General features: G+C 43.9%; 1 protein-coding gene across 4 annotated transcripts in view; it reads right to left on the reverse strand.

Moving 5' to 3' along the window:
* NTRK2 (neurotrophic receptor tyrosine kinase 2) overlaps positions 1-12,327 on the reverse strand; it is a 395,961-nt gene that overhangs the window by 353,148 nt on the left and 30,486 nt on the right. For all 4 annotated transcript variants that reach the window (XM_047755021.1, XM_047755019.1, XM_047755020.1 and 1 more), the window contains exons 2-3: positions 3,977-4,051; positions 3,795-3,866 (exon numbers count right to left, since the gene is read on the reverse strand). In XM_047755021.1, coding sequence (XP_047610977.1) covers positions 3,795-3,866; positions 3,977-4,051 — 147 coding nt within the window. The remainder of the gene's footprint in view (positions 1-3,794; positions 3,867-3,976; positions 4,052-12,327) is intronic.

Below are 12,327 nucleotides of genomic sequence, written 5' to 3' on the forward strand. Positions count from 1 at the left end.
GTGCCCACATAAATCTTTTGGAATGTGAATGAAGAATGGGTTTCCCTGGAGTCCAATACATTGACAAGTCACCCTGCCTGTCTTCACCACAGCCTTGGAGGAACAAATGTTTTCATCTTCATCAGAAACCCCCTTCCTTCTGAAGGCAAAAAACCAAAACCAAAAACCAAAACCAAAAGACGCTACTCTTCCTCCCAAGAAGAATGAGGAGCGAGGAGGCAAAGAAAGCGGACGATGTCAAGGTTCCCAGGCAGCTGGCAAGCCCCCCACACCACCCCCCAGGGCAGCTAGCGAACCCCCCCTCCTCCCGGCCCCCCGGGCAGCTAGCGAGCCCCCAGCCCCCCACTCCCCAGGCAGCTGCCCTGTGGGACTGCCAGTCACGCAGCCCACAGCCCAAAGAACAAGATGAGTTTTATAAACCATAGTTATTATTGCGGCCAAAAGCCAAAAAGGAGGAGGAGGGGAGGAAAAAAAAAAGAAAAAAATCAACAATCCTCTTACTGTTTGATTATAGAACTTTGCAAAAGAGCTAATTAGCACCTTTGCAAAGCCTCTGGAAAACACGAATCCCAGCTTTTCTCACAGTTTCTGGGTTCTCAGGGGCTGGGCAGGAATGAAAGGCACCAAGAAATAAACGCAGAGACCAGTCCGAAGGGCTCTGGACCACGGGATGCTTAATATGCACAAGAGAGGGGAGGGGTGATGAAAGTGACCAACAGGATCCAATCTGAATTTGCCTAAAAGGCAAAAGGAAATAGATGCTCTCGCGCACATTTTTATATTGCTGGGCAAACTCAGAGAGATAACCAGTATCTCCCAGGGGTCGAAAGAAACAGCTTCCACATGCGTTTCTTTATCAGCTTCCCCGCAGCCATGGTGCAGAGTCTGGTAAGATGCCCTTTGCTAAGTACGGGGAATCAGGGAGCACACACCAGCGCCCGCCACACACAGCGGCCATGAGCAGAGGCTGAGAGACCCAGGTCTGGAAAGGAGGGCACCTGACTTACTTCCCTCCTCCCTGCCATTCCCTAAAGTCAACCACTTAATTGAATGTTCATTTGGGCAATGAGGAGGCTCTTTCATCAGGTGAATGTATGAAGCTTACCGACTTTGTGACTTTTTCCTATCTGTCTGAATACCAGCTAGACTGCGTGCCTTTTTACCATTTGACAATGGCTTTGTTTTTTCAGTCTGATCAATATTTGGCCTTTTCAGTCTGATCAATATTTGGGCTTTTTCAGTTTTTTCAGTCTGATCAATATTTGGCTTCCCAACTGTTGGCTTTTAAAGAAACTATAGACGTCCATCTCCTTGGTTTCCTACTTTCAAGTGACACCTCTTTGGCAGACTGGGACAAATACTTGGCTTTATGTAAGTGTGTACAGCACTTTGGAATATGACTATAATTTTTCTACCATATATCAGCCTGCAAAAAAAAAAAAAAAGCAAAAAGGGGCTTTGGTTTTCATATAATCAGCTTGGAACAAGGAAACTAGGGAAAATACAAGAGGTATAGCCCAGGAAACTAGGGAAAACGGTAAGAGGTATAGCCCAGTTGTAAATAGGTCTATTTCTAAAACCCAAACCCATGGCTGTATGCAAGCCACAGGCCACCGTATAGATCACAACATGAGGGAAAGTGATGCAGTGAAACATCCAGGAAAATGTGGCTGTTGAGTCATTCGGATCCACAATGAGCAGTAATGAAAATACCAGAACTTAACCACTGAGGTCATTAATTATACTAAGTGATTGCATTAGAGCGTTCTGCCTTTTTCTTCTGTCCAACTTCTGTCTTGTTTATGCTATCAAGGCCTACGCAAGACATCAGATTCATGCAGGCACACCAACTACAGAGACGGTGCCAAAAAGCCTCTAAATGCAATGTGTTCACAAAGTTCCTTGGAGTTGTCATCCCCTTTTTGCCAAACATGTTATACCTTAATTCTACGGACCTTATTTTTAAATTGACTGCATCTTTCATGCCCCCTATGAAATATGAAGTCACCACACTGGCTTGATGAAATGAAGGGTTTATCAAAAGGGCAACGACTCTCCTTAGAGAGTCCAGGCAATCTCCATAGAAAAGAATGCTTTCTTTTATTTTTGTTTTATTTATTTATTTATTTATTTATTTTGCTTTTTTAGGGCCACACCTGGGGCATATGATGAGGTTCCCAGGCTAGGGGCCACATTGGAGCTGCAGCTGCCAGCCTACACCACAGCCACAGCCACGGCCACATGGGATCTGAGCCATGTCTGCAACCTACACCACAGCTCATGACCATGCTGTATCCTTAACCCACTGAGCGAAGCTGAGGATTGAACCCGCATCCTCATGGATACTAGTTGGGTGCATTATTGCTGAGCCACAACAGGAATCTCTCTACTTTCTTTTATAACTAGCCTGGAAATCAGTCAGGGAACTGTTCTCCCCAAGAAGAAGAAAGAGGGCAAATGGTACAAGAAGAGCTATTCTCTCATTACAAGGGCAGCACACATTCCGCGTTCTGCCCGTGAGCTGAAAGAATGGCCCGCAGGGAGCCTGGGAGTGAAAATTCTGCCCCTTTCCATCTGTGGACCTGAGTCTCATTTTACATTTACGAAATAGAAATCAAACAAATCCTCCCTACCCACTGTCAGACAAATCAAATGCGATAAAGCCAGTAAGAGTCCTGGAGGTAGAGTACAGACTGTGAAACACATAAAGTGTCGTTGCAGAGAGTGTGCAAAGCCCAAAAGTGCCGATGGTTCCAAGCCACATCCTCCCATAGAAGTCCCTACTGAAAACTTGGGGTGTGAGGGGCACAAGGCTGAGTTTAGGGGTGGGGGATTCTCAGTTTCATAAGGAAACATCACGGAGAGTTCCCGTCGTGGCACAGTGGAAATGAATCTGACTAGGAACCATGAGGTTGTGGGTTCGATCCCTGGCCTCGCTCAGTGGGTTAAGGATCCGGCGTTGCTGTGAGCTGTGGTGTGGGTCACAGACATGGCTCGGATCCGGCGTTGCTGTGGCTGTGGTGTAGGCTGGCGGCTACAGCTCCGACTGGACCCCTAGCCTGGGAACCTCCATATGCTGCAGATGTGGCCCTAAGAAGACAAAAAGACAAAAAAAAAAAGAAAAGAAAAGAAACGTCACAGGAAGCCCACTCCTTCTTGACCAAGTACCATCATCTAACAAAATTTTGCAGCAAACAATCTAAGAGCTCCCACTTGGCATAGTTCCATTTGGCTTCAGTTGACATCCACCTCGGACTTCAGTGGAAGCATCTGCTATTGTTACAGTGGTCTGAACCTTTGGTGCGTCCCATGATTGATTTTTCTCCACTTTTATCAATCATGACAGACAGCTTTTGGAAAACGAAGGTTCAAAAGAGGACCCACTGTGGGAAGAAGAGCCTGAGCAGTTTTTAGTTCCCTAAAAAGGCCAAGGCCAAGTCAGTTTCTTTCAATGCCACTTGTTTGATGTCTTCCAGGGAACATGTCATGATTCCAAGGAAAAGAACTGAGGAGGCTGTACCAGGACATAGTTTTCACCTCGGACTCCTTGCTGTTGGCCTCTTGCTCTGTCCAAGATGGAAATGGCCCAGAAATTCATGAAAGGAAATAGCAGGCTGTTCTAAGCAACCCTCTGAAGCTATTCAGAAATCAAAGCTAATGTTTCTAAGCTATTGTCAAAGCTATACTTACTTTTAAAAAAGGAGGTTTAGAGTTGGAAAAGAAGGAAAATAAACAGAGGGGGAAATAATGAAGAAATTGGGTCCTGGGAAGCAAAACGATCAACTTTTACTTACATGTGCTGTAAGTTGCTATTTTTCAGAAATGCTTTATGAGCCACAGATTTTAATCCGGAATCCACAATGGTCCTAAGAAAGCACATAATTGCATGCATGTTAGAGCGAATGGATGACCATTCCTCTGACAAAAATAGAGCATAAGAAAAAGTTATAAGTTATTGCAAGTCCTGAGTACTCACAGATTTTTCAGTCCTGCATAAGCTTCAACATCATCTTCATTGATGATTTCTAATCTTTTCTGATTTGCAATATAACTGCAAAAAGAAAGGAAAAAAAAAAAGCAGAGAGTGAAAACTAGTGACTCAGGATGCAAGGAGTCCATAAAGAAATGGGTAACTTCCATCCAGCCCACTAGGCTGCTCAAAGTGATCCTTCCCCACCCACATAGCCCCACCATTGATTTTTAAAACAGCATGGGGGTGTAAGGAGTTCCCATCGTGGCTCAACAGAAATGCATCTGACTAGGAACCATGAGGTTGCAGGTTCGATCCCTGGCCATGCTCAGTGGGTTAAGGATGCAGTGTTGCTGTGTAAGCTGTGGTATGGGTCACTGATGCGGCTCGGATCCTATGTTGCTGTGGCTGCACTGCATTGTACAGGCTGGCAGCTGGAGCTCCGATTAGACTCTCAGCCTGGGAACCTCCATATGCCGTGGGTGCAGCCCAAAAAACAAAACAAAACAAAAAAAAAAACAGCAAGGGGTGCAAAACTGAGTGTGACTGAGGAGAAGCCATGACCGAGCAGGTTTCATAGTCAATGATAGATTCACCATTTTCATTTTTTTCTTAACCTTTTATCACTCTTTCAGCTAACATATTCAATCTGCCATCCCACTCAAAGTGTCCCCTGTGTATAAAAGTGAGAATAACTTGCAAATGCATCCACTACCTCTCAAAAGTATTTCACCCTAATGGTGACAGCCACAGGGACACTGGTGTCACCACACAACAGGACAAATCATGTTTTGCTTCATGTTCCAAGAGAAGCAGCCACTCCTTCCTTTTACCTCCTGAAACATGGAAGCAGCATTGCCTCCCTCTCTCTCTCTCCCTCCCCTCCTCCAGCTCTCTTTTCCTGGCTCAGGATCCCCTCTGTCTGCTTTTGTCAGTAAATAAAAGCAATTTTTCTGTTCAGGAGCATCATTTCACAAACCCCATGTCCCCCTAGTGCCCTCTCTGAAGAAACTGTCCTCTACCCTCAAATGCAGGAGTAAACTGGTAACTCTGGCTGGACCCAGAGTTCCATCCCCTTGGCCAGGACAACTGGCCTAGAGATGGGCACGTGACCTCACCTGAGCCAATGAGAAGCATCCCTAGAATTAAATAAGTAAATAAATGCTGCAGCAGAGTCTCTCTCCTTCCCTGGGATCAGAGCTGAAAGATTACACAGGCCTGAGGTTTCCAAGGGAAATATTTCTGCCACATGGAAAGAGACTGTCCAAGAATGCAGTCAGCACACAGAAGGAAAGAAAGCTAGGAAATAAAAAGAGATACAGAGACAGAAGCCTGAAAATGCCCCTTAAGCCTCTGGATACAATCATCTCTGAGGTCAGTTGTCATTCACAGAAGTTTGATCTGAATTCATGTCTCGCTTGTAACCAATAAACTCCCTGGGAATACAAATATAAAACCATTAAACCTACTTCCATGGAATTTCCCTGTGCTGCCTTTATCACCTGCTGAGCACCTGCTCTATTCACTTTTCTTAGGTCACAGTCTCTTTTTGGAGACAACTGGATCCTGGTTTATAACTCCTAACATGCACCGCAGCATCCAGCAAAGCAACTTGTGCAGACCAAGTCCTCAAGGATGAAGGATGGATGGATGGATAGATGGGCAACACCTGGAGTTCCAAAGGCACTCAAATAAAGTTCTATTAAGATGGATTTTTCCCTTTTCTTTTCCAAAAAAAGAATATGATATTCCAATTAAGACACTAAAAACAAATATTTAGCCTTACATTAACAACATGAGATAAAATGAAAAAAAAAAAAAGTCACCTATGAGAGAGAAGATACAGCGTCTACAGATCCCTAATCCAAAAAAAGGAAAAATAAATGATGTCAAATACACAGTAAGGGAAGTTCCCTTGTGGCACAGCAGGTTAAGGATTCGGGGTTGCCACAGGTTTGATCCTTGGCCCAGTAACTTCCACATGTCATGGGTACAGCCAAAATAATAAGAAGAAGAAGAAACAGTAAGTGTTAGGGCACTCATTTTTAGAAAACAAATTTTAGAAATAAAGCAAAATAAGTAAATCTCCAAGGAAAAAACATCAAAGAGAATCTTTTTTTTTTTTTTTTTTTGCTTTTTAAGGCCACACTGAGGCATATGGAGGTTCCCAGGCTAGGGGTCCAATCTGAGCTGTAGCCACCGGCCTACACCACAGCCACAGCAATGCCAGATCCGAAGGGCATCTTCGACCTACACCACAGCTCATGGCGATGCTGGATCCTTGATCCACTGAATAAGGCCAGGGATCGAACCTGTGTCCTCATGGATGCTACTCAGATTCATTTCCACTGAGCCACGATGGGAACGCCAGGAAATAATTTTAAAATAACTCCCATAAACACTGGGCATCTTCTGCTCAAAGATTTAGGTTCTCCCTGATCCCCGGGGCCTAGTACTTAAGACACAGAGCAAGGATCCATCCCCTTGTTTCCCTCTATCACACACAGAAGGAAATAGTTGATGCCTCCAATCTAATGATCAATTGCTCTAAAGATCAATCTAATGATCTTACTGTTGAAATGATCAAATTTCAAGGGTAAGAATTTTTACAAAACGTTTCAAAATGATCACACTTTACATTCTTCCAAGATTTTCAATCTACTAATATTTTCAGGAAAACCCATAGGGACCTCCCTTTTCTAAAGTACCTCCCAAGAACGGCATTTTGGAGAGCCCTACATTGTCATGTTTTTGTTTTGTTTTTCATGCAACTGGCAGGAAAAAAAAAAGAAGAAGAAGAAGAAGACAAATGATGTGGACAAGGTTTCTTCTGGGTCACCACCAGGATTCCAGAGAGGCTTGGCCACTCCTTACAGCGGAGCTGGCATGGTGGCTTGTCACCACTCCAAAAGCTCCCGAGAGATTCTTCAGCTCTCTCTGCCTGGCTCATCACAGCATCCTCTGTGCTCATGACAGGGGCCTGACACTCAGGAGGTACTTGACCCACATCTGTGGCACAAAGCATTTATTTTTTTAACTTTTCCCTTAGCTTTTTAGGCCCTTTATTTTATGGTTATTTTCATTTTCATCAGATTTTTGATTTATAAACTACCCAATTGTGTTCAACGAAACACAAGCTAACATACATAAAAATGAAAGGCGTAGACAAGAGAGAAACAAGAGCAGGGAGTTTCCCTGATGGTCAAGAGGTTAGGACTGGGTACTTTCACGGCTGCAGCCCAGGTTCGATCCCTGGTCTGGGAACTGAGATCCCACATGGAGCCACCGCCAAAAAAAAGCACAGCCAAAAAAGCAAAAAAGAAAAGCAAGAGCAGAGATATCAGGGAAGCTAGGGATGGGGTTGAAAATGCATATACTTGCTGGGAAAGGGCCCCCAGCTTATCGCTAAGCTTTCTAGTGCCACACCCAAGAAAAGGAGAGATACATTTAGTCAGCGGTAGATTCACAGGGATCATGAGATGAAAATAAGTCAGATGTTAAGCAAAGTGTAACTGTTCTTGAATTTAAAACCAGTTAGGTTAATCTATCTGGGAAAAAAATCTGAAAGAGAAGGGATATGTGTATATATGACTGATTCACGTTGTGGTACAGCAGAATCTATCACAACTTTGTAAACCAACTATGCTTCAATAACACTTAAAATACACAAACAAACAATTAAAACCAGCCAGGAGATTCTGTTGAAAACTACCAAAAGAAGCATGTGAAATTACAAAAAAAAAAAAAAATGATCACTAGCGAATACTCTTCCACTGTGAAGGCAGGAATGCCCTGGATGAAGATTGAATTCTTCTCCTGGTCAAAATGGAAAAAACCAACAGAAGAGCTGGATTAAAAGGTCGGCAAGTGACCCTCCGGATGCCAAGAATTCCCTTTCATAAGTCACCATCTGCAGCGATTCTTACAACAAAGCTGCAGGCTATAAATTGCTTCTAAAACCAACCCCTTAAGAAACGCCCTTTAGATACCATGAAGCGAGGAATCATAGGGTTAGAATGGAAGCCAGTAAAGTTAATGGCAAACAATCCACAAAGGGGAAACCTCAATGCCAAGAAACATATGAAAAGCCGTTTTCACCCCAGGAATCTGAGATGCAAACTAAAACAACATGGACATACCATTCCTCTCCCACTAGCTGGACGAAATTAATGAAAGTCTGACAATGCACAGCATCTCTAAGGGTGTTTCTCTTACACTGTTGGAGGGAGTGTGAATTGGCACAACCCTATGAAGAGTAATTTACCTGTAGCCTGGAAAATTACCAATCATGCACTTTACAGAGTCCAGCAATTCCATCTCTAAGTGTTCACCTTAGATAAGCACTCACTCGTGCACACAAGGAGACAGACGAAAGAATATTCACTGTCATACAGTAAGAATCAAAAACTGGAAACAACCGAGTGTCTGTCAATTAAGAAACAGAATAAATAAGTTGGATTGAACCAGATCTTTTTTTTTTTTTTCCTCTCCTTGCTTTTTAGGGCCACACCTGTGGCATATGGAGGTTCCCAGGCTAGGGGTCAAATCGGAACTACAGCTGCCGGCCTACATCACAGCCACAGCCACACAAGATCCCCGACCCACTGAGCAGGGCCAGGGATCAAACCCGCAACCTCATGGTTACTTGTCAGACTTGTTTCCGCTGTGCCACAACAGGAACTCCTGAACCAGATCTTTCTATCTGAGCAGAAAAGAAATCTTCATGCTAAGTGAGAAAGAAAAATAAAATTTCATACTGACATGTACACATAACATCAAACGATTGATGTGAACTTTTAAAAAGACTCAAATCACAAAACTGCATCATGTTCACAGCCAAAGATATTTGTAAAGGATAGAAAGAAAGTTGTGAGGCAGGTCATCATGGGAAAGGAGAATGGGTCTGGGATAAAGACATGGAACTTCTTAAAGGATTTTATTAAACATCTAAATGATTCCTTAAAACAAACAAAAAAAAAGCCTTGTCACAAAAAAAAAAAAGACAAAAACATTGGTTCAGCTCTGAATATAAGTTCCTGACATTATTGTTAAATGTGCAAATCAAGAAGAAAGAAGAAGGGAAAGCAGGGAGAGAGGAAAAGAGGGAGGGGAGAAAAGGGAGAGACAGAGGAAGCCACAAAGGAAATGACCCCAGGGAAGCTGGACCCCAGGGCTTCTCAGTTACAAGGTGACCAAACACACCTGGGCTCTGGTCCTTGGTGTCTTGGACCATGGGATAGGCACACAATCTAAAAGTCTTCAGCTCCCTGCCCCAGAGCTCCTGGACAGGACCAGAAGGCTAAGGCGCATGCTGAGCTGCCCCCTACTGGTGATTTCCAAATGCCTCCCCAAGGATGTTTGTTTCCATTGGCGTACAGCTGACTTACACTGTTGTATTAGTGACAGGGGCACAGCAAAGTGAATCAGTCACACATACAATCTCTCCATTCTCTTTTCCCATAGAGGTTATTACACATGATTGAGTAGGTCTTCCTGTGCTCTACAGGAGGTTCTCATGAATCATCTATTTTATACAGGAGTGTATATATATATTGTTCCCATCTTTCCAATTCCCTTCCCCCAACAGCTGGTTTCATCTATGGTAACCAAAGAATTGGTTTTAAAATCTGAGAGTTTGTTGCTGTTGTATAAAAAGTTCTTTTGTACCATGTTTTAGAAGTATCATTTTATTAGAGACCACATATAAGTGATATCATACGATATTTGTCTTTCTCTGTCTGCTCTGCTTTGGTCAGGATGATCATCTCTAGGTCCACCCAGGTTGCTGCAAATAGCATTACCTCATTCTTTTTTTATGGCTGAACAATATTCCATTGTGTATATATGGAGAAAGGGAGAGAATCTTTGCAGACAAAGTAAGGGATTAATCTCCAAAATATACAGATATCTCATGGAGCTCCCCAAGGATCTTGACAACACCGAGTCTTCTGAGCTCTTTCATCTCATCTCTGCCACTGATTAGAAAAGCAGCAGCTGCAGAGACCAGCCCAGGGTTAGGAAGGAGAGAGGAAAGGCCAGGCCAGGGCAGACAACTGAAAGATGGGTGGCCCTGTGATGCAGCAGGCTTTCCCCCACAGCAAAGCCCTTCCTGTCACTCAGGTCAAAGAGCTGACCACCTCTAAGGGGCCTTGACTGAGTCAAGCTTTGCTTAACTAAACACAATCTCCAAGAAGGGTTTCACTCCCAGGGAAGCAGAGGAAAGCCCAGCATTTTGGCACAGACCTTTCCCTCCATGACAACCCCAAACGCCTCTGACCCACGGTCACTGTTCTGGAAAGCATAGGCCCCAGGGCTTTCAGGCACAAGCCCACCCCCTGGAACCCAGGCCCCGGTACCCATGTAAGTTCAGCTGAGCTTTCAAGCTTTGGCCCCTCCAATCTGCAGACGCTGCCTTCATTCTCCTTAAGGAAAGTCAGCAGCCTTGCAATAGTGACAAAGACACCTGGTGGATTTGGATTTTTTTACTTGGATGCTCCGTAAGAATTTCTCTCCCTTACCTCCTTGTCCTCATGGTCCCTCTGGCCCACCCCTCCATCCACAATCTGTGTGGAGTCACTGCTGGCCTTCAACCTTCCTGTTTGGCCCAACCATGCCTGCCTCCTTTCTCAAATCCATATTTAAGACACTTGCTTGAATCTCATATCATGAGGGTTGTGTTTTTTCATTGCTGCTTTGCACCTGCACTACATCCCAGGACCACTCTCGACTCCCCTCCAAGTTGGGGTGTCTCAGTGAATTCATCGAAAGCCATTCTGGGTCCCTGCACTATCTGAGATACTGCTTGATCTACAGGCCATACCAAAAAGACTTTTTTCCAATCAGAACATTTCTATTCCATCAATTGGCAAACATTTTTTTTTTCAGTGTTTATTTTACTTCTTAGATTTACAATTCAGAGTTTGAGAGTGGAGGTACTCTTTGCACCCCCCATTAAATTCGTTCTGTTCATGCATCTGATGCCCTACTGAACTGTGAACTCCTCCAACAGAGGAGTCTTACTCATCAAACTGCAGGTCCACTTCCTAGCACAGAGCTGAGGCTCATGGAAGACTGGCTGACTTAACGTAATCAACCTGATCCAAGGATCCTTCACTTGGAGTTTTTATTATCCCACCGGAAAGACCAGACATAGATATAGCATAAGTACTAAATGGAGTTTTCCCCTGTGGTGCAACGGGATCAGCAGTGTCTCCAGAATGCTGGGATGCAGGCTCAACCCCAGGCCCACCATAGTGGGTTAGGGATGTGGCATTGCCAAAAGTGTGCCTCAGATCTGATCCCTGGCCCGGGAACTCCATATGCCACAAGGATGTGAAAAAAAAAATATGAAATGAAGATTGTGATAATAGAAAATAACTTCATTTATCATCTAGAAAACAAGGAAACAAAGTAAAGACAATAAGAGAGGAGAATGAGAGTTCCCACTGTGGCTCAGCAGTAACAAACCTGACTAGTATCCATGAGGATGCAGGTTCAATCCCTGGCCCCACTCAGTGGGTTAAGGATCCGGCGTTGCCGTGAGCTGTGGTGCAGGTCACAGACACAGCTCGGATCCTGAGTTGCTATGGCTGTGATGTAGGCAGGCAGCTGCAGCTCCGATTTGACTCCTAGCCTGGGAACTTCCATATGCCGCAGGTCTGGTCCTAAAAAGAAAAAAATAATAACAACAACAGAGGAGAATGGAGAGCCAATCTTGACAAGAAAATTTGTCCAATCTAGAAGCAAATTTTGATCACGAGCCTACAACAGATTCAGTCCAAATACTCATTTTTCATAAATGGTAAAAACTAACTGCCCTCACAAGATAAGCATTTATTTTCCAACTCAGTCTCAGAAATGTTAAAGCTGGAAAGAATCTTCTGAACCAGCTGTTCTTGACCTTGAGGGGGTGAGGTTGCTGGAGGCCAGTGCTCACTGCCACAGGATTTGATGAGCAGAAGAGAGAAGTTTTCTAGCAGAGGAAGGAACTACAAGATATGATTGGGCAGGTAAGCGGAGGCTTACGTACGTGGAGATCAGTCCTTAAAGAGTGACCAGAAAGTCAACAAATAAAGAATGTGAACCTTAGCCAAGTCTGCACTATTTGCCATTTTATTCTGTGTTGTCTTCAAGCTTCTCCAGCCTCAGTGTGACACCCAGGGCCTTCGCTATGACATTTTCTTGAGAGTAAAGAATTTCCTCCCCTTAGGCTTAACAAAAAACTCATAGGTGGCTTTTTGGGGGGGAAAAAAGGAAGAAGAAGAAGAAGAAGAGGTAATTTTAGGAAAAATTCACAGAAACATTTTTGAATTACAGATTCCTAGAAACGATACTCATTCCATTTGAAAAGATTTCAC

The sequence above is a fragment of the Phacochoerus africanus genome, chromosome 12 (assembly GCF_016906955.1).
Source record: "Phacochoerus africanus isolate WHEZ1 chromosome 12, ROS_Pafr_v1, whole genome shotgun sequence".
NCBI lineage: Eukaryota > Metazoa > Chordata > Mammalia > Artiodactyla > Suidae > Phacochoerus > Phacochoerus africanus.